This window comes from Panulirus ornatus, chromosome 57 (assembly GCF_036320965.1).
Source record: "Panulirus ornatus isolate Po-2019 chromosome 57, ASM3632096v1, whole genome shotgun sequence".
NCBI lineage: Eukaryota > Metazoa > Arthropoda > Malacostraca > Decapoda > Palinuridae > Panulirus > Panulirus ornatus.
Genome location: NC_092280.1, coordinates 4,844,426 through 4,867,667, shown reverse-complemented (window position 1 = coordinate 4,867,667; position 23,242 = coordinate 4,844,426). Strand labels below are relative to the sequence as shown.

The window sequence follows — 23,242 nt, the reverse complement described above, 5'->3', positions numbered from 1 at the left end:
CTGGAACTTCCTCAAAGGGGTGGCCACGGCAGTAGAGCCTCCATAACTAGTGAACTCTACTGTGACGTCTTTTCACCAACCTTCTTAACTTGTCATTCCACAAGCAGTAGATACACTGCTACACAGTTCTGTGCCAGACTCTAACAATGCACCCTTACACTGCTTCCACAGCACCCTCAGCCTCACATTACATTGTTTCATTTGGTTTTCTCAGCTTAAACATAACTTCTCTTCAAGGTAAAATTGATATTTTCTCTCTTTTATAATCTAAATTTTCATCAGGTCAGGTATACATGTTAATATTTGCATATGCTTTATTGAGACTTACACTGAACACTGTGCGGCAAGTTTGGCAACGTTGTGTGGTACAGAAAGGCTGGGAGTCTCACAGCTCAGAGGCAGGGTTAGAACCATACTTTGTTAAAGGTCATTCCAAATTTTTCTTTAGTTTCAGTACACATTTTGATCACTAAAAGTAACTTGTACAGCTGATAATAGATCCAAGGGCCATGTGGGGTAAAACTGAATACCATTTGAATTACAGGAATTTTTCTTGCAATTCCCATTTTTGCACTATCAGTAATCCATCTGTAAAAGACTCTGAGGGACTTAGTAACTTAGTAAACTAGAACTTTTAAAGAAAGCTCAAGTAATGATATTACAAGAAAAAACAGGAAGACTACTTAATGAATGCAGTGTAGCATTTTAATACATGAAGGAAAAGATTCCTCTACAACCTCTGGTATTTTACAATATTGATAGAGAAAAGCAAAATAATTTTTTTTCTGACAAGTGCATCTTGAGGTACCCTGATTATATTTTCGTAAATATCTTATAAATAAGCATTATATATAAATATATTCAGTTCTTTACTTCTGAAACAATGTCACTCTTTGATATTTTTTTAAGCTCTTCATCTTCGTTTGCCTACTGCATACAAAAATGAATTTTTTTTTTTAAATGTGCTTGCAAGAATAGTTATTATTTAACTGCAGAACTGTTCTCTCTCTAGTTTACCAATTTGTCATGCTATGAAATAATTTATTCTAGCCACTAATAAGCCTGAAAAGTGTATTTCCATCCTTGTATAATAATATATTTAAGTATACACTATATTAATTACTCTGACCATGCACATTAAAAATAATTTATATTTGAATATCATTGTATATGAAAATCATACATTATGACAGTTCATTCAGATTATGAGACAAATTGAATACCCTGTTAATGCCACCAAGGACATGATATGTGCAGTAGAAGAGGCACACAGACATGGTGCGCTAAATATGAGAATTTAACAACCTCAGTCGAGGGACTACTTTCATTCAAGTGGAAACTGAAACAGATACAGTCATCGTAAAACAAACAGCAGTCCTGCAACAGAAAAAGTTGAGTTAATGTTTCTCAATAAGCAAAGAGATACCATACACAGAACCCTTTTAAGATTGACAGGTGTAATGAGAAAGAAAGTCTCAGCAAGAACTGCATTTTTTATATAATTTCTTGTCCACTCAGCTTTTTACACACAACAAATGTGTCCTTATCAGGTATAAATTTTGCATTACAGTTTTTAAATTTGGCAGACGTATGTGATCAAGAATAAATGCACTGGCAGTCAAAATACATCTTTAACAGGAAAAGGTAAAATGTGTAATGGTAAAAATGTCTTTAAAGCACCTGATAGCAGGAAATACCAATACTGAATTAATTAATCCAATTGTGTTGTAATAGTCAAGTACAACAAACCTGCACAAATAAGAAATTTCCAGCTGATAAGGTCTTATTGCACATTCCAACATTATTTCATAGATTTGTAAACTTTACCCCTGCCTTCTATGTATATGAGTACTATACAATCATTATCAGGAAAGTAAGCAAAGAAATTTTTATTAGACATAAATTTATATTATTTCGTACTTAAGACTCACTGGTGCCTCAATACAGTGGGTAGAGGATTTTGAAGGATTGGTACGGCTAACTGTCCCCATTAAACAAAAAGTTCTTCCCTAAAATAAATTATGTAAGAAGACCCCATCCATAATGAAGACTCGTATACATTGTCTGTTAGAATGTGGTAACTGTAAAAGATTGAAGAAAAGAAAATGAGAAGCATCTATAGAGCACATTTGAGAAGAAATATCGACTAGTAACTCCATGTTAAGAGTATGCGTGCCATGGCTTGCCTAAACTGTTGTGCAAAAAACAGAATACATGGAGCATACACTTCTAGTTTTCTGTTAACAATATGGCAATTTTATTTTTCACTGAAATGTTGTATAAAGAAACTATCTTGAAGAAAGTGCAGGAACAACCAACATAGTACAGTAACATAAACAGTACTTTCTACTTGAAGAAAAATTTTTGTTATAATCATTCATACTCGGCACAAGTTCCTATGTAAATATATCTAGGTACTATATATGGCAAAACTCTATCTTCAATATAACTCTACATACTAATAACTAAGAACAATATAGGAACACCAAACATGGAGCATTTGTAGCTTTTGTAACAAAATACGGTAATATTATATAGTATTATACTGCCTTTAAGCAAACACGCAGATGCTGAAACTGGTAGAAAGGGTTCTTGGGTGTATTTACAATCACAAGCTCTTTAATGGAGTGGCTAATCTTATTCAACAAACTCAGAAGCAATTACTTGCACAACATCACTGTTTAAGTAAAACGGAAAATATATTCATTAGATTTTCAAGTAACATAATTTGCTTCTGAATATTTAGGAGTTGAAAGCTTCTTATCACACACCTAACACTCTCCCGTCACATATAAACTCTCCAGAGCGTAAATCTTCACTGTAAACAGACAAGAACAATAACTCAACGTATAACAAAACACATGGTTTCATGTGGCACTATCACTATTAGTCTTTGAAAGCCGTCAGCATCGCGTTAGTGGCTCATCACATACACAATTAGACATGACTTTGTACTTTTTCCAAAAAAATAAAGAGTTAAGGAATATTTGCAGAATTATAAAGTTCACTTTACAATATATCTGTCCAACTAGGCAGCAAAAAAATGGCACTTAACTAATTTTTTGTAGGCTTTTGGACACATACGAGATTCAAAGGCATCATTTAAAAATGCTGCCCCTTTACATATATATCTAACAAGTCTCTCCATCCTCTGTAAAATACCAACCATATTAATATAACCTTTATTCATCACATCATTTCACTTTCATGGCACATTGGGGCTGTTGCAATTATTTCTACCCTAACCAACAAAGGTCATCTACCTGACTAGCTCAGAAATATAACAGACAGAATAAAGGAACAGTTTTTCAAAGTACTGAAAGAAGCATCATTTAACATCTGTATATTAGTTATGAAGTTGGTCTCAGTTTCTGAGAAGTGTCACAATTTTTCTAGAAGTTGCTTTTGCTTCCCTTCAAAGTAAATGACCGAAACTCAAGTCACATTATATTTTGTAATATCCTGTTAATGAGCAATTGAAAACTAAAAACCAACAAATAATGAATCAAAAGCTATAATACATCAACATTCTCAAGATGAAGCTCTAATAAACACATAAAAACTGACTTATTTCTATGCACATATAACATATATATAATGTATGTACTGTACATATATCTTTACAATCACTCACATGGCAAGTTTATTCACTTGTAAGTTGTACTGGAATATGGGTGTGCTTCAAAGACTCCAGAAGCAAATGCTATGCAGAAGCCGTTTCACTAACTGCCCCTACATTTTCATTCACATCCCTTCCTCCTTGACTAAGTTCCTCATCAGGAAAAACATACGGACCATTATGCTTTATGGTAACAGAGTCTGTTGTCTCTCCTTTATTATTAATCACATTTTCTTGTGAGTCTTGAAATTCAAAGATATCTGGTTCAATGGTCTGTGATTTGTGTATCAACTTTTCTGCTTTAGGGGCATTAGCATATTGTTGGTCCACCTCATCTTCCACAGAAAATGTTTTGTCATCTTTGTTTTCATCAGATTCTCCAGTCATCCTCTCATGTGAGTCCTGGTGATCATCTGGGTCCTCTTCTTCATCAGCCAAATGTTCACTAGGAGTCTCACCTTCCAGCTCTGTCAGCATGTACTGGTCTTCATAATCTGGAAAGATAGATGAGTTTAGGTAGAAATATTAGGTAGAAGTAGTACGCAGGAACATTAAGTAGAAGCAAGGTAGTAGTAGTAGGCAGTAACATTAAGTAGAAGCAGTCAGTATGAACAATAGGTAGCAGCCTCTGCAAATACTGCATTAGAGTTGACCTCTGCCAGTGGCCTGTTAAGGATGAGGCACTAAAGGCTAAGAGGTGGCACTGGAGTTCACTAGTTATAAGAGACTATTGCCATGGCCACCCCTTGTGGGAGCTCCAGTTGGGAACAGGCATCAGAGCTACTGAATAACAGATAGAGATAAGTTTATGTATATCAAAGCTATATCACTCTGATCTGGCTTCACCTCTCAACTCGTCAAGTTCTACAGTGGAACACAGAGAATTCAGAAACACTTCACGAACAAAATATTGAGGGGACTACAATGAGAGGCTGAAAGAAATGCAGCTTTACAGCCAAGAAAGAAGGGTAAGATACATGATAATCCACATATGGCAACAAACTGAAGGCATGAAAAAATAATGTGATAATCTACACATGGCAATAAATTGAAGGCATGAAAAATAATTTGTTAACTCTGAAAGTCTTCCAATAAGGGAAATACAAAGTAATCAAGTCTTTAAGAACACCCTGAAACATACCAAAAATGAATTAATCCAAAACATGACAACCCAACCAGGAAGCAAAAACTATTTATGGTACTGACAGAAGAAATAAGAAACATGCATGGAATAACCACAGTTACATTTAGAGTTCTTGACATGAAATAAGTCCCAAAGAACCAAGAAAAGAAAATTATGTACTGCAGGTGGCAGGTGAGACTATCAGGTAAAATGTGCCAAAACCAGAGCCCCCCCATTCACAGCAAAGTCCCCCAGTGCAATATGGTACATTTACTTTCTACAAGTGATCCATTTTTTTTTTTAATCACTGATTGAGCATACAGTAGACAGTGTTTTGGGGAATACTATGCTTGTAGCTGCATACAGTATTAAGGGCCCCTACACGGTGTTCTCCCTCTGGCCTTGCACATGCCTAAGGCTGGCCATATATAACCTTTTCTTATTAAAATTCATACCTGTTAGCCATTTCCTGCATTAGCGTAGCACCAAGAACAGATAAAGAAGTGGGCTCATTCACTCACATCCACTGTCTAGCTGTATTGTGCAAAGAACCAAAACCACAACTCCCAATCCACACCCACATGACAGTTTAATAAAGCATTAGTGATGAATTATCTTTATATTATAATGGACAAGGAAATCAGATAAAACACACAGAACCATACTCACCAGAAAAGTCATCTGGACCTAAGGTATAGCGATGAGCCCTGCGTCGCCGACCTCTACGTGTGGCCCTTTTTCCTTTTTTTGTACTAACACTTCCAACTTTACCATTTTTTCCTCGACCCCTGCCTCGACCACGATAACGTCCTCTTCCACGTATGCGGGGACGAGGTGAGGGTGTGGATGGAGGTGATGGAACATCTGATCCATCAGATATCACCTCTTCATCCTCCTCTTCATCTAATTCATCATCCAGCTCTTCCTCACCCTCTATGTCATTAATATCATCAGCATTTTCTTCAGCCTCAACCATATTAGGAACTGGTGCTGACACTAATGCTGGTGCTGATGTAAATGTGGTTGTAACAGATGGAGTAGGAGTTTGTGCAGTAATAGGAGTATGTGTAGGAGTGGGAGTATGAGTAGAAACAAGGGTATGTGCTGGAGTGGGAGTTGGTGTGTGAATGGGGTGATGTATAGGGGTGAGGGAAGTTGCAGGAATAAGATTATGTGCAGAAGTTGGAGCATGTACAGGAGTGGGAGTATGCGTAGGAGTGGGGGTGGTTGCGGTTACAGGAATGGCACTGTTGGTTGTAGTTATGGCAGTACAAATGCTGGTATTAAGGGAAATGATTTCTCTGGCAGGAGGCAAGATATTTGGTGTCTCAGGGGTAATGACACCAACTGAGGAAACAGTTTCAGGGTTGAAAGTTTGCCCTTCTTTTTCTTTTCCTATCTCTTCACTTGTATTCTCAACCTGTAAAAAAAAAAAATTATTTATTGAGTAGGATAAGGAATATTTCAAATTATATATGAAATATGAGAATGAATTACTAAAATTGCATTGAACTGCATTGGTTCCTTTTCAAGTTTATGTATTTTGAGAGAAAGTACCAGGCTACCTATTAGTACCAGTACAAAAATTTCTCCCTAAGGCAGGGCTATCCCGTATAATGCATTGCATGTACTACATCTTTCATTACACTGTTTTTTAGGTTTTTCTATACTGCCATAAATTGCTTAACTCTCATCCCTGCAAGAGTTCTTTGCCAACTGTCTTGTCTTTTATTTCTCATAATGGTTTTAGTACTTACATCTTACAGACTTTTTACTTAATAGGGCAAAACATTTTGAATCCCTCCATCTTTCTCTCTTGCTGGGTTCTCAAATATTTGCATTTGATTCCTTTTTGATATGTTCCCTGGAGATCATGTAATTTTAATGACGTTATTTGATGCTGTGAAGTTTTTAGTTCTCAAATGTTTTCTTTTATGCTTTCAATTTGTATGAAGGCATAGCTAATCATCTTCTTGACTGTATAGTTCAAGTAATTTCAGTATTTTGTAGTTATACTCAGTTACTTAATTTGTTTTTTCTGTAAATTTAAAAAAAAAAACAGAAAACATTTTCATCAAAAGATTTCTCTCTCTTGCACTGCAGTGAAAGCTTTCATTAACATTCAACTTATTATTTGATATGTTGATACGATTTTTATAAAAAGCTCTCCAAATTCTACCTTTTTATTCGTGATAGCTCAGAAATCTTTAATATACTATATCATTCAACAATCCACAATATTTTTCCATAAATTCCATTAAGCTCTATGCCCATTTCTGTACTGCATTTTAATAATCTAGTGTATTTATCTTTGCCTTATTTTGATCTGATTAAGAGGGGTGTGGGCAATGATGAACTTGCTATGATGATAATGAAAAGTTCAAAACAAGAGTGGTATGTAAGTAAACACTGTACCAGAGAACTTAGTGCTTTTTGAGTTATCTAGATGTTAAAATAGATCACTAATATTGAATGTTTGCCTTCAACAATCTTTCTTGTTGTGAATTCTCAAAATCATTTTCCTCCTTACTTGGCTTTACTATGCTCTCTAATCACTCTGCTCTTTGAATCTAGGTTTCCCATTTATGATAATTCCTAGATCTATGACATATGCTACACTTTCCATCTTTTTCCTATTGGGCCTTTGTGCTGTGTCACCAGTATACTGTCAGTTGTCCCATAACTTGTTTGAAGAAATTTCAATTCTGTAGATACTATTAGCTTTTTCTGGATATTTTATTTTTATAGGAAGGTCTTTTTGCATTTTTTCTTGGTATTACTCTTATCCTGGAAAACATGACTACACTTTCTTTTACTTCTGTCAATATCTGATGCCATTGTCAGAAATTGCACAGAAACTAATACAAATATCCCCTGGTTTATGTTGGTAATGCATTCCTGGAAAAGGAGACATAGGTGTAAAACCATATATTGGGTGTGGATGGAGGTGATGAAACATCTGATCCATCACATATCGCCCCGTCATTCTTTTCATTTAATTCATCATCCAAATTTTACCAGTGGATACAATGAGATAAAGGCGGATTACATTCCAAGGGGAGATTTCTCATCATAATTTTCATGAAAAATATGAATGAAATGTCAAGAAACAAATATATTTGTCAACCATTTCCTACATGTCATAATTTAGCACTTTCAAAGAATACTTCCCACGTATTCCCTGCGTGTCGTAAAAGGCGACTAAAAGGGGAGGGAGCGGGGGGCTGGAAATCCTCCCCTCTCGTTTTTTTTTTTTTTTTTTTTTTTTTTTTAATTTTCAAAAAGAAGGAACAGAGAACAGGGTATTCCCTCAAAGGCCCAGTCCTCTGTTCTTAACGCTACCTCGCTAATGCGGGAAATGGCGAACAGTTTGAAAGAAAGAAAGAAAAATTTGCACTCACATATGGGTGTCTCAATATGCATCCTCCAGATTACTTCTGCTGGCACACACTGGATGCAATTTGAAAATGTTCAGAAACCATTTACAAGTCTAAAGGCACATCATTTGGTTTGAACTGTACTCCAGCCTTCCATGGAGTGTTATTAAAATTATAGGCAATGAAGTATTGTATATTACCAGAGCGAGTGTAAATGTTTAGTGATATGACAAACAAACAAACAAAAAACAGCTTCATAAAAAGATGATCATTTTAAACATTTATGTGCTAGCAGTAGTCCACATCTCATCACATTTGCTGCACTGGTGATGGTAAAAGATTTCTGTTTGGTGTATTTATTATTACAGGATAATAATTTAGAAAAAATTAGTATAACCATAATGGGAACTTCAGTGAAGGGCGCTAATGGGGAGGTGATAACAAGTAGTGGTGATATGAGAAGGAGATGGAGTGAGTATTTTGAAGGTTTGTTGAATGTGTTTGATGATAGAGTGGCAGATATAGGGTGTTTTGGTCGAGGTGGTGTGCAAAGTGAGAGGGTTAGGGAAAATGATTTGGTAAACAGAGAAGAGGTAGTAAAAGCTTTGCGGAAGATGAAAGCCGGCAAGGCAGCAGGTTTGGATGGTATTGCAGTGAAATTTATTAAAAAAGGGGGTGACTGTATTGTTGACTGGTTGGTAAGGTTATTTAATGTATGTATGACTCATGGTGAGGTGCCTGAGGATTGGCGGAATGCGTGCATAGTGCCATTGTACAAAGGCAAAGGGGATAAGAGTGAGTGCTCAAATTACAGAGGTATAAGTTTGTTGAGTATTCCTGGTAAATTATATGGGAGGGTACTGATTGAGAGGGTGAAGGCATGTACAGAGCATCAGATTGGGGAAGAGCAGTGTGGTTTCAGAAGTGGTAGAGGATGTGTGGATCAGGTGTTTGCTTTGAAGAATGTATGTGAGAAATACTTAGAAAAGCAAATGGATTTGTATGTAGCATTTATGGATCTGGAGAAGGCATATGATAGAGTTGATAGAGATGCTCTATGGAAGGTATTAAGAATATATGGTGTGGGAGGCAAGTTGTTAGAAGCAGTGAAAAGTTTTTATCGAGGATGTAAGGCATGTGTACGTGTAGGAAGAGAGGAAAGTGATTGGTTCTCAGTGAATGTAGGTTTGCGGCAGGGGTGTGTGATGTCTCCATGGTTGTTTAATTTGTTTATGGATGGGGTTGTTAGGGAGGTGAATGCAAGAGTTTTGGAAAGAGGGGCAAGTATGAAGTCTGTTGTGGAGGAGAGAGCTTGGGAAGTGAGTCAGTTGTTGTTCGCTGATGATGCAGCGGTGGTGGCTGATTCATGTGAGAAACTGCAGAAGCTGGTGACTGAGTTTGGTAAAGTGTGTGAAAGAAGAAAGTTAAGAGTAAATGTGAATAAGAGCAAGGTTATTAGGTACAATAGAGTTGAGGGTCAAGTCAATTGGGAGGTAAGTTTAAATGGAGAAAAACTGGAGGAAGTAAAGTGTGTTAGATATCTGGGAGTGGATCTGGCAGCTGATGGAACCATGGAAGCGGAAGTGAATCATAGGGTGGGGGAGGGGGCGAAAATCCTGGGAGCCTTGAAGAATGTGTGGAAGTCGAGAACATTATCTCGGAAAGCAAAAATGGGTAAGTTTGAAGGAATAGTGGTTCCAACAATGTTGTATGGTTGCGAGGCGTGGGCTATGGATAGAGTTGTGCGCAGGAGGGTGGATGTGCTGGAAATGAGATGTTTGAGGACAATGTGTGGTGTGGGGTGGTTTGATCGAGTAAGTAATGTAAGGGTAAGAGAGATGTGTGGAAATAAAAAGAGCGTGGTTGAGAGAGCAGAAGAGGGTGTTTTGAAATGGTTTGGGCACATGGAGAGAATGAGTGAGGAAAGATTGACCAAGAGGATATATGTGTCGGAGGTAGAGGGAACGAGGAGAAGTGGGAAGACCAAATTGGAGGTGGAAAGATGGAGTGAAAAAGATTTTGAGTGATCGGGGCCTGAACATGCAGGAGGGTGAAAGGCGGGCAAGGAATAGAGTGAATTGGATCGATGTGGTATATCGGGGTTGACGTGCTGTCAGTGGATTGAATCAAGGCATGTGAAGCGTCTGGGGTAAACCATAGAAAGTTGCGTGGGGCCTGGATGTGGAAACTGAGCTGTGGTTTCGGGCATTATTGCATGACAGCTTGAGACTGAGTGTGAAAGAATGGGGCATTTGTTGTCTTTTCCTAGCGCTACCTCGCACACATGAGGGGGGAGGGGAATGGTATTCCATGTGTGGCGAGGTGCCGATGGGAATGAATAAAGGCAAACAGTGTGAATTGTGTGCATGGGTATATATGTATGTGTCTGTGTGTATATATATATGTGTACATTGAGATGTATAGGTATGTATATTTGCGTGTGTGGACGTGTATGTATATACATGTGTATGGGGGTGGGTTAGGCCATTTCTTTCGTCTGTTTCCTTGCGCTACCTTGCAAACGCGGGAGACCAAAAAAAAAAAAAAAAAAAGTATATAGTTCTTATTACTAAAAACAATAATGTGCAGCTCACATATACCTGAGCAAGTTTGTCATCTCCATAAGGGAGTACCTATCGTATAAATATGGTTTCTACCATGTACTGTGCATGTGTTATTATGCTAAAAGACAGAGAAAGAGAGGAGGATGCAGGGGTGATGTAAAATATACTTCTCAAGTCTGGTCACCTCAATGAATAGAAATATAAAAGATGCAGTTAAGATGATCCTGTGGAGATAGTATTAATTTTTATATATTTATTATACTTTGTTGCTGTCTCCTGTGTTAGCGAGGTAGCACAAGGAAACAGACGAAAGAATGGCCCAACCCACTCACCTACATGAAATAAGACAGCTAAGTTACACGGAGATATTAGAGGCTATTAAAGTTGCCCATCATGGATAAAGAAAAAAGAGGGGAGACTTTATCACAAGCTTCACTTTTCTAAAACAATTTGAGAATGCTGATGGTAAACATTTCTTTGAAAGATGCAAAGAAAGATCAACCAGAGGTCTTAGCAGGAAATGAAGTGAATGGAGTAGGCTATGTAATGAAATTGTTAGTGTTCTCAGTATAAGGAGTTTAAAAGTTTTGAATGATAGTAAGAAAGTTCAAAAGACAGGGCCCCATGAGAATACAACTCCCTCCTTTCATTGTACAGAAAAGATGATTACAACACACTCATTACATGTGTGTATTCCTCATGGACAATACATTCCCATGCAGCTAGTTTGGTGATGCTGGACAATACAAATGAAAATGATTTAATTCTATTAATATCTCACCCAAGAGATTTTTCTATAGGAATCAACAATTTTTTTATAAATGGGTTGGCAAACATCTTAGAATCATATATTCTCCACTTACGTGTATAGTAGCATTACTGTCTTCCCCCTCTGTGACCTCATCAGTCTCAACATGTTCTATTCCTTCTAAACTCTCCAACTCTTCCAAGTTTTCTCGACTATCTGCACATCCTAAGTCAACTGTTTCTTCTGATGCACTTGGTATGGATGCACCTAAATGGGACAGTGTTTCTTGGGAAATATGCTGTTCATCATAAGTCAACTTGGAACGATTGGAGAGTTTAAGTGCTTGAAGACGGGGATGGTAAACGCATAGCTGCTTTACACACTTCTGTAAGATAGAAAACAAATATGGGATTAACTTATATGAATACACTAATTATTTTTTATATCTAAATGCCTCTCCTACTTTAGTGGGGAGTCATGAAGAACAAATGAACAATGGCCATATTTACATACATTCACTCTCTTGCTGCAATGTATAATGTACTGAATACATTGCCCATCATTCACAACCAAGCATTGCAGGCTGCTACATGATTTACATTTACTGCTTCATTTACCCTGTCTCAGCCCAAAGACGACATATCACCTCAATGTACCATACCTCTCCAATTCATTCTATCCCAAGCATGCCTCTCTTACACTTGCATATTCAGGCCCCATTATCCTAAAAGCCTCCTTCATCCCATTATATCCTCTCCTGTCTACCCCTCTATTTCAGACAAACACATCCTATTGTAAATATTCCCAAGACATGATTCCATTTGCAACCACTTTGAACATTCTGTTGGTTAGTTCTTTGATCCATTTTCTTATTTTTTCCTTTTATATTCTATCTTGTGACTTTCTTTACTAGCACTCCATAGTTTAATTTATCAAGACTTTGCTTAGTCCCATTTTTTCCATTCATCAATGTTTCATATGTCATTATGAAAAGAGCTATGAACTGTGTTTGCATTCTTTCAAATGAACAAATCCATGCTGTCCTTCATTTACAAATTCCCTTTGAAAGATGTTCTATTAGGTTTTTTATTGCTTTTTCTAATACTTCAATTATGTGCTAAGTTAAGCTGACTAGTCTTTATTGTTTTTGCAGGGACTGGTATTACTAATGCTGGGCCCACATCTTATGAATCATTTTAGTATGTGCAGTGAAAAAATATATGAACCAGTTCTGTAAGTATACAAGTTCATGTCTCATGTTAACACAGTGTGCTTGTGCTGAGGCTGTGCATGAGAAATTTTAGAGGCTATATGAACCAGATACACCCCTTGAAATTGGGAATGCATGTTGACAGAGTGAAACAGATAGGTTTTGTGTTCGATGCAATTTTAAGATGGGAAAATTGGTGCAGTTTGATTACATTTTCTGGGTCTTCATATATTCTTTTAGACTATACTCTTGTCAAAGACATGGAATAGCCCTGAATCATGCAAAAAAATAATCATTCTGAGCTAATCTTTATTACCTCTTTGACGTGATGTAAGTTATACCTTCCTTTCTTATGTTAGTTTATAGCTTACCTGCCTATATCTACCGGGTCCTCCAAACTTTGGCATATCCTCACAATAGAGACAGTTGCCGCAAGGTGTTGTAGTCTGACAACCAGGACACTCGCCACAGTAGTATTTAGTTCGTACCTGTTGAAAAAAAAAAATAAAATTTATTACTTCCCATCGTTATAAACATTATCTGAAATTTACTGGTAAGTCCTGCTGTAATATTTCTTGAAGGGAAGAGCAGTTTCCAACTCAAAAACAAGAGACTAGGACTACCATATAACAGGGATGGCACTAAAGAGGTGAGCAATTCATAATGAAAACTGGAAAGTACTTCGTTCCATGCAGTGCTACTTGTATCAGTAAGCATCCATATGTATATGTACTAATGTAATAAGACTAAAATTCTCGTATACTGTATAAAGACTTGAAATAATTTTGTTGTAGTAATGTTTGTACATAACAAAGCAGGCTAAGTAAAAAAAGGCAAGAGTAAAATGAAAATATAGGACTACTAGGCTTTAAGTAAAATAAAAGCTAATTACATACTCATGATATTGTCAAAGGTGGGTAATGTACGAATATATATACAAACTGAAAAATATTATATAAAAGGGAAAATAAACTAAAATCTTGAGCACTGCATGCTGCCACCGACCTTAGATGGGCTTACCCGGCTGTACGGCTGGGCAAATTTTTTCTTCAGCATTTTTCTCATCAACTTCATCTTATCATTGTGTGTACTAGGCTGGCCATCTGGTGTGGGACTTGATGTTCCTGAACTTATACCTATACTCTCTGCTATAAGTGAATCGGTTGAATATGGTGATGGTTCCCCAGCAACACTCAGAGCTGCACGCACCTCTTCCATCTGTTGTTGTTCACATACCCGCATCTCACATACCTATTATATGAAGTGTTATGGATTTATACCTTTTGACACTTGTTACTTAAGAAGGTAAAACAAACTTTAGTTAATACATTGTTTTACTTTTAGTCTGAGAATCATAATTACTGAACAGAGCATTTTGAGGGTATGAATTCAATTTCATGCTACCGTAGCTAGTGAGCAAGATGTCCTGTGTCACATTTGTGTTATGAGGTTGGTTTCAATGGCGGGATCCAAAAATTAATGTGTAAATGAAGAAAAGAAAAAAAAAATATAATTAAGAGACTCAGGACACATGTAACTGGTTTTATAGTCTATACGGTAGTTGTTCTATATTTCATTATTTTGAGTGAGTCACTTGGATACTACTGAAACAAAATTTGATACAAACCAGGAAAAGAAACTTGGAAAGAGGTCCTTGTTAATACATTTGTCACATGAAGAACCACGTAATATGCACATGACATAAGAGGTAGCCATAAAAATATCAGGCTTTGCGATCAGAAAACACCATATTTAGAATGTTGAGAATACTGTAGTTGAAGATTTTCATATCTGAAAAAGCCATAACTTTTGATCTTAACAAAGCATCTTTCTCATCTTTCTTCTTTTTTAATAGCATAAACTTGTAGCAAGGAAGTGAGGTAGCACCAGGAACTAACAAAGACATCAATTCTCTAACTGATGAATAATGCACCATAGCCGCAGTCCCCTATCCACAACCAGGCCTCTCAGACCTTTCCATGGTTTCCCTTGACCACTTCATATGCTCTGATTCAGTCCACTGACAACCTGTCACCCACTATATATCAGGTTACTCTAATTCTCTCTACCCTTTGCAGCCATATTCAATTCACTCTCTCCCTTTTCCTTGTGCCCTCCACATCTGACACATATACCCTCTTTGTCAATCTCTCATCACTTATCATCTCCATATATCCAAATCAATCCAAAACTCCATCTTCTGCTGTCTTAACCATACTCTTATTGTGACACCCCTTTCTTACCTTGTTATTACTTAACTCTTTTCAAACCACATATTGTCTAGAAACATTTAATTTCAAATCCTTTTTCGTAGTTTCTCATCTAGTACCCATCCCTTGGTTCCATGCAACACCAGTGGGATTATTATACCTTCAAAAATGCCTATGTTTGCCCTCGCTGACAATGACCTCTCTTTCTACACACTCCTCAATGCATCCACCTACCCTATGGCTCACTTCTGCTTCCATGGTTCCTTTCACTAACTTGTCCACTCTCAAAATCATAGACATCCCACTTCCTTCAGGTCCTCTTCATTCAAACTCTCTCCAGCTAACCTGTCTCTCTCTACTACTAAACCTAATGATCTAGTTTTTAATCTCTACATACTCCTTTTACACATTCTCCTAAACTTAAGACACTTACTACATTAATCCATTTTAACATTTTTTGTCACAAAGTGTAATGATAAAAATGCCATTAATAATAAATTTTCTTTCATGCATTTTTGCCATTTCCCATAAGGCAAGGTAGTGTCAAGAACAGATGATGAAACCTTCAAAGAAAAAGTGTGTGTGTGTTGTGGTGGGGAATATGGGTGGTGGAGCAGGGGGCACTCAACTCCTGATTGGCTGGAGCTGCTTGTGTTGTGTGTCTAGATCGGTTGAGAAATGTCAACAAAGGCCCTAGCAGTAGCATATCATGATTAGCCGGCTAATCTCTCGTGGTGTAACATGTCACGCTACTTTTCTGTATGCATAATAAATCACTGCCTGACTCAGCAGGTCCCGAGCAAATTTTGTGTTGAGAATTATTTTCTCTAGACTTTGAACCTTATTTATCAAGCAAAAAGTGGACTTCATTCCCACAAAAAGAGATGTTTGGAAAGTATGATGGTGTAAAAGTTGGGGTTTAAACCACATTAGTTAAAGTCACATTTATGAATAGAGCACCTTATATACACATATACAGCATGTTTAGGTACGTAATCATCTAAAATTACCCCAGAACAAATTTCTATGAAAGAGTTCAGGTGTTACTCAACCTTTCTAAAGGCTCCTTGAGTACAAATTATTTTACTTCCAGTGGCAAGGAAATGGAGACTTCTTTAGGGTAAAAAGCTCTATGACGAGACTATTCTCAATGATAAAGCCTCGTCAAAGGTGAATTTTCACTCTAGTGTAACTCGAAGCAAGCCGAGTCTGGTAACACCTACATATATATATATATTTTTTTTTTTGCTTTGTCGCTGTCTCCTGCGTTTGCGAGGTAGCGCAAGGAAACAGATGAAAGAAATGGCCTAACCCACCCCCATACACATGTATATACATATGTCCACACACGCAAATATACATACCTACACAGCTTTCCATGGTTTACCCCAGACGCTTCACATGCCCTGATTCAATCCACTGACAGCATGTCAACCCCGGTATACCACATCGATCCAATTCACTCTATTCCTTGCCCTCCTTTCACCCTCCTGGATGTTCAGGCCCCAATCACACAAAATCTTTTTCACTCCATCTTTCCACCTCCAATTTGGTCTCCCACTTCTCCTCGTTCCCTCCACCTCCGACACATATATCCTCTTGGTCAAACTTTCCTCACTCATTCTCTCCATGTGCCCAAACCATTTCAAAACACCCTCTTCTGCTCTCTCAACCACGCTCTTTTTATTTCCACACAAATATACCTACACAGCTTTCCATGGTTTACCCCAGACGCTTCACATGCCTTGCTTCAATCCACTGACAGCACGTCAACCCCGGTATACCACATCGCTCCAATTCACTCTATTCCTTGCCCTCCTTTCACCCTCCTGCATATTCAGGCCCCGATCACACAAAATCTTTTTCACTCCATCTTTCCACCTCCAATTTGGTCTCCCACTTCTCCCCGTTCCCTCCACCTCCGACACATATATCCTTTTGGTCAATCTTTCCTCACTCATTCTCTCCATGTGCCCAAACCACTTCAAAACACCCTCTTCTGCTCTCTCAACCACGCTCTTTTTATTTCCACACATCTCTCTTACCCTTACGTTACTCACTCGATCAAACCACCTCACACCACACATTGTCCTCAAACATCTCATTTCCAGCACATCCATCCTCCTGCGCACAACTCTATCCATAGCCCACGCCTCGCAACCATACAACATTGTTGGAACCACTATTCCTTCAAACATACCCATTTTTGCTTTCCGAGATAATGTTCTCGACTTCCACACATTCTTCAAGGCCCCCAGGATTTTCGCCCCCTCCCCCACCCTATGATCCACTTCCGCTTCCATGGTTCCATCCGCTGCCAGATCCACTCCCAGATATCTAAAACACTTCACTTCCTCCAGTTTTTCTCCATTCAAACTTACCTCCCAATTGACTTGACCCTCAACCCTACTGTACCTAATAACCTTGCTCTTATTCACATTTACTCTTAACTTTCTTCTTTCACACACTTTACCAAACTCAGTCACCAGCTTCTGCAGTTTCTCACATGAATCAGCCACCAGTGCTGTATCATCAGCGAACAACAACTGACTCACTTCCCAAGCTCTCTCATCCCCAACAGACTTCTTACTTGCCCCTCTTTCCAAAACTCTTGCATTCACCTCCCTAACAACCCCATCTATAAACAAATTAAACAACCATGGAGACATCACACACCCCTGCCGCAAACCTACATTCACTGAGAACCAATCACTTTCCTCTCTTCCTACACGTACACGTGCCTTACATCCTCGATAAAAACTTTTCACTGCTTCTAACAACTTGCCTCCCACACCATATATTCTTAATACTTTCCACAGAGCATCTCTATCAACTCTATCATATGCCTTCTCCAGATCCCTAAATGCTACATACAAATCCATTTGCTTTTCTAAGTATTTCTCACATACATTCTTCAAAGCAAACACCTGATCCACACATCCTCTACCACTTCTGAAACCACACTGCTCTTCCCCAATCTGATGCTCTGTACATGCCTTCACCCTCTCAATCAATACCCTCCCATATAATTTACCAGAAATACTCAACAAACTTATACCTCTGTAATTTGAGCACTCACTCTTATCCCCTTTGCCTTTATACAATGGCACTATGCACGCATTCCGCTAATCCTCAGGCACCTCACCATGAGTCATACATACATTAAATAACCTTACCAACCAGGTATATATATATATATATATATTTTTTTTTTTTTTATACTTTGTCGCTGTCTCCCGCGTTTGCGAGGTAGCGCAAGGAAACAGACGAAAGAAATGGCCCAACCCCCCCCCCATACACATGTACATACACATGTCCACACACGCAAATATACATACCTACACAGCTTTCCATGGTCCACCCCAGACGCCTCACATGCCTTGATTCACTCCACTGACAGCACGTCAACCCCTGTATACCACATCGCTCCAATTCACTCTATTCCTTGCCCTCCTTACACCCTCCTGCATGTTCAGGCCCCGATCACACAAAATCTTTTTCACTCCATCTTTCCACCTCCAATTTGGTCTCCCTCTTCTCCTCGTTCCCTCCACCTCCGACACATATATCCTCTTGGTCAATCTTTCCTCACTCATTCTCTCCATGTGCCCAAACCATTTCAAAACACCCTCTTCTGCTCTCTCAACCACGCTCTTTTTATTTCCACACATCTCTCTTACCCTTACATTACTTACTCGATCAAACCACCTCACGCCACACATTGTCCTCAAACATCTCATTTCCAGCACATCCACCCTCCTGCGCACAACTCTATCCATAGCCCACGCCTCGCAACCATACAACATTGTTGGAACCACTATTCCTTCAAACATACCCATTTTTGCTTTCCGAGATAATGTTCTCGACTTCCACACATTCTTCAAGGCTCCCAGGATTTTCGCCCCCTCCCCCACCCTATGATTCACTTCCGCTTCCATGGTTCCATCCGCTGCCAGATCCTCTCCCAGATATCTAAAACACTTAATTCCTCCAGTTTTTCTCCATTCAAACTTACCTCCCAGTTGACTTGACCCTCAACCCTACTGTACCTAATAACCTTGCTCTTATTCACATTTACTCTTAACTTTCTTCTTCCACACACTTTACCAAACTCAGTCACCAGCTTCTGCAGTTTCTCACATGAATCAGCCACCATTTCAACACATCCTCTTCTGCTCTCTTACCCTCTCTTCATTACCACACATATCTCTTACCCGTTCATTACTTACTCGTTCAAACCACCTTATATCACACATTGTTCCTCAAACATTTCATTTCCAACACATCCACCCTCCTCTCCACAAGCCTATCTTAGCCCATGCCTTGCAACCAAATAATATCATTGTAACTTCCTTCAAACATTCCCCATTTTACTCTATGAGATAACATTCTCCCTTTCCACACATTCTTTCTGCCTCAGGAATCACTCCTGTCTTGATAAAAATGCTGCAACACTCAGAAAGCTGGCCATGTCTGCTGGGCAGGACCATAAGTCATTAAGTGTAGTAATGTAAGGATGGGTGATGTCCACAGTGCAGATGGGAACGTGTGATTCATTTGTCTGGGGAGTATGGTCATAGATGGATGTATGTATGTCTACCACATTGATGATATGGTCACAGATGGATGTATGTATGTCTACCACATTGATGATTAAGATGTAGTTGGGAGGGCAGTTGTGTAAAGCTTTTTAGATAACTTTAGTGTGTATGTGTTTTGTCGATATTTCACTTACTGAGGGGAGGAGGATCTGTGAGTAGAGGTTGCTGAAGTGTGAGCTAGGGATAGGGTTTTTAATTCTACTTGGGATTTTTGGTTAGTTTATCGGTTGGTTTGGGTGGGAGCTTTCCGGTGCTGTTGCAAAGAACTGAGTGCCAAGTATATTTAGGTGGGATTGTATAGGGAGGATTTTTGTTTCACTGTATGTGCCTAATATTTGTGGTTCCTAGGCAACTAATAATTGTTCTGAGTGCTCTAATTTAAGTGGTTTGCTGCTTTGTTATACATACTTTAATAAGGTGGAAGACCAGGCAGTAGGGGTATAGATTCAAGTGGAGCAGATTAGTTGTTTGAAGACAATGCTAAGGAATTCTTTTTCATGTCCAAATCTTGAGCCAGTCAGTATTGTGAGGGCATTTAGTTTGGGTGTTGCTTTTGTGTATTGGTTTGGGAAGTGAATGTTGTGTGATGCCGAGAATCATTGGTATTTTGTTCATTTGGAGTGACTGTTCATTCAAAGTGATTTGAGGGCATAAGCTGGAATTGTGTCTGTCTGGGGTTAAATGACTGACTGAAGACTCCTGTGGAGAAGTACATATTCTGTCTGGATGAGCCAGTGTTTCTGTTGTGTAATGTAGAGTTGAATGTTTCTGTTACAGTATTCCTATGGTGTCTGGCTTACTGGAGGTAGTGGGAGGTCATATGGAAAGAGACAGAAGATGGCTGGAGAAAGAATTGCTCCCATGGAAACTCCAATATAGAGTTTAGGGGTTTTACATAAAGCCATTGTGAGTGACTGGGTATGAAATTAACCAACCATGTTTGGCACTGTTGTGGAGGGTGGTGTTAAGTATCTCTTGTGTGAGGATATTTCGGAGACAATGTCTAATAATTTGTTGTCTTTTGTCACAAGAATTATGTGGGACTTGGGTTGTAGTATGCATAAGCAATCTAGGATGTGTTGCATGAGGTCAGTGCATAGAAAGTGGAGTGAGGAAAGGTCAGAAGTGGAGGGAACAAGAAGGGGAGGTTTTTGGTACATTATGCATGACAATTAGAAATTGGGTGTAAGAAAAGGAGGCTTATTTTTTGTCTGTTCCTGGTGCTACCCTGGTAATGTGGGAAACCGCAAACAAGTTTAAAATCTTTCTTTTCTATTTCTCGTACTTGACTGCCATTTCTAGAGAGTGCAAGGTAGCACCATGAACAGAAGAAGAATGGCCACATTTGGTCGCATCCATTTTCTAGCTGTAATGTGCGGAGCATGAAACTACTTATATGGTCTTTTCAAAAAAAAAAAAAAAAAAAAATCATAAATACATACATTAGGGCAAAACTCTGTCAGTTTTATCCAAGAATGTATACTTTGGTGTCATTCACTAGAATCTGCTAAATATGAAATAACATTACAAATAAGTATCTTCCATAAGAATTCTCTGTTCCATGTATTTCTTTTTACCTTTCTGCGAGCTGGAGGCTGTGCTGCAGCATTATGGAGGCAGGCATAACATTCATGACAATCAGAAGTGCGCTGACATCCATCACATCCTCCACACTTTCCACGACCCTTTTTTCCACTGGTCTGTAATGAGATCAGTTCAATGAAAATCTTTAATTGGGAGAAGAAATCCTCTATCTGTATGGTATACTTCCAGGAAAAACATTCATATTCATGATTCATGCTGCATATGATGTTCTGAGCTCAAAAATGTACTGGATAGATAGTTTGCAATTCATGTAAACTTTCTTCTGTTGACCTCCAGTCAAAAGTTTATTCAAGGTGAAAGCTCCCTCCCACAAGTGGGAATACAGGTCTTAAGGCTTCACACCAAAGAGAAGCTTCTGATTGAGAAAGTATCTCAACTCAGGAATTAATGGTTACTTTTACACCACAACTTTAGCACCCATCCACCAAGTTCTGTGAGCTGACTGATGTCGTTTTTCACTGTAGAAACAGTCTGACTAGGTAAAATAAGAGAACTGACAAAACATGATGATATTGACTTGGGTTAATCAAATATAGGCTTTAAAGCTCTTACAATTTTAGAGTGAGACTAAGTGCTTAATTAAAAGGGCCTGGAAAAGTGCTTATAATGATCATAACATTACATTATTGTACATCATGAAATTATGCTGAGAATGGACTGCATATTGCATTTGAAGACACTACCTCTGCCTTAGTTTCTGTTAACACCATCCCTATAAACTCGAATTTATAAATTTTGCATTACTCCTCCAGGAACCTGAGAGGCCAAAAACACTACTCACAGCCAGCCAGCTCATTGGAAATAAATTTTTACTGTCAAACAGTTAACAGAGTGTGGGTCTACTCTCCTGTGCATATATTATCCTTATCTTGAATATTTTACCTATGATACCTATGACAAATCTGATGATAATAAAAACCTTACCTTCATTCCAAAAGCGTACAGTAAAATCTTGGTTGGAGCAAGTAACTGACCCTTGACTTTATTAATGAAAGGGCTACTGAGAAACTATATCCAAAATTATTAGTTGTTAATGCCTTATTAATTCATAATCTCAAGCCCAATTCTTTCTTACCTTCCGTCTCTTCTTGGATTCTTCTGGTTCTATCTCTGCAAGAACGCAGCGTTTGTACACACATACTTGCTTCAGCCTGTTGGGTCCTCCAAATTTGGCTTTATCACGACAAAATCTACACTGGCCACAGTCTTCAACCACCTGGCAACCCTCACACTCTCCACAACCTTTCCTCTTACGACCCATCTGCAGAAATTAGTATACATCATAAAGCATTTATTTCACTCTATATATATTGTGCTTTGTTTATCAGCATACCAGAGTTCACAGTGTACAGCTCTCAAAAAATTTGGTTTTTTAATATTTGGCAAAAAGGCAGTAAATTGATCAGAGATGTAAATTTGTTTTATGACTGGGAGGTTGGCAAAAAATGAAAAATCATACAAAGAAGACAGTGAGGTGAGCTATTACACTGTATAATACTGTATGTAACAGATGAAATAGTATACGTACACATGATTCAAATCCTAAAGCAAGCTAGAAAATATATTACTGAATGTACTTTACAATACAAATAGAGTTTGTAAATCTCAATATCCAACATGAAAAACAGATGTAATGACTATTGCTTATAAGACAGGAAAAGTTATGAGAAATGACTACTGTGTAAAACATACATATATATATATATATATATATATATATATATATATATATATATATATATATATATATATATATACAGCCTTGCAATATAAACTTATGACAGTTCAACACTATTCAGTGGCCCTTTAATACTATATTTACAAAAGCTTCATAATCTGTTGCATAAATAAACTGTGATGACCTAGGAACTCTCTTACAAATGTATGATTTTTTTATCCATTTGTAATTTAATGCGATGGATCAAGTACACAGCATTTGGAATACCACTCAAACACTCTCAACCCATGCCTAGCATGTTAAAGTGAAAAATGGACATACAGACTGCTTACTTTTCACTCTACAAACTAACTTGTTTCCTCAAATGACACTGCATTTATATGAACTCAATTCACGAATTGCTTTCATTGCATCTGATCTCCAATCATTCCTCTTGCATCTTCATATGAAATATCCTTATTCCTTATCAGATCTCTCACTAAACACATCCATTTCTTTCAGGGTCTG

At 38.1% G+C, this 23,242-nt stretch overlaps 1 protein-coding gene across 5 annotated transcripts in view; it reads right to left on the bottom strand.

Moving 5' to 3' along the window:
- Nucleotides 1-296: 296 nt before the first annotated feature.
- Nucleotides 297-23,242, bottom strand: part of LOC139766115 (uncharacterized) — a 330,050-nt gene continuing 307,104 nt past the window's right edge. For 3 of the 5 annotated variants that reach the window (XM_071694324.1, XM_071694323.1, XM_071694325.1), the window contains 7 exons: nt 22,133-22,318; nt 21,030-21,152; nt 13,647-13,892; nt 13,013-13,129; nt 11,547-11,816; nt 5,412-6,162; nt 297-4,113 (listed from right to left, as the gene is read on the bottom strand). In XM_071694324.1, coding sequence (XP_071550425.1) covers nt 3,704-4,113; nt 5,412-6,162; nt 11,547-11,816; nt 13,013-13,129; nt 13,647-13,892; nt 21,030-21,152; nt 22,133-22,318 — 2,103 coding nt within the window. In that variant the 3' untranslated portion in view covers nt 297-3,703. The remainder of the gene's footprint in view (nt 4,114-5,411; nt 6,163-11,546; nt 11,817-13,012; nt 13,130-13,646; nt 13,893-21,029; nt 21,153-22,132; nt 22,319-23,242) is intronic. The other 2 variants (XM_071694326.1, XM_071694327.1) reach the window with 2 other exon arrangements.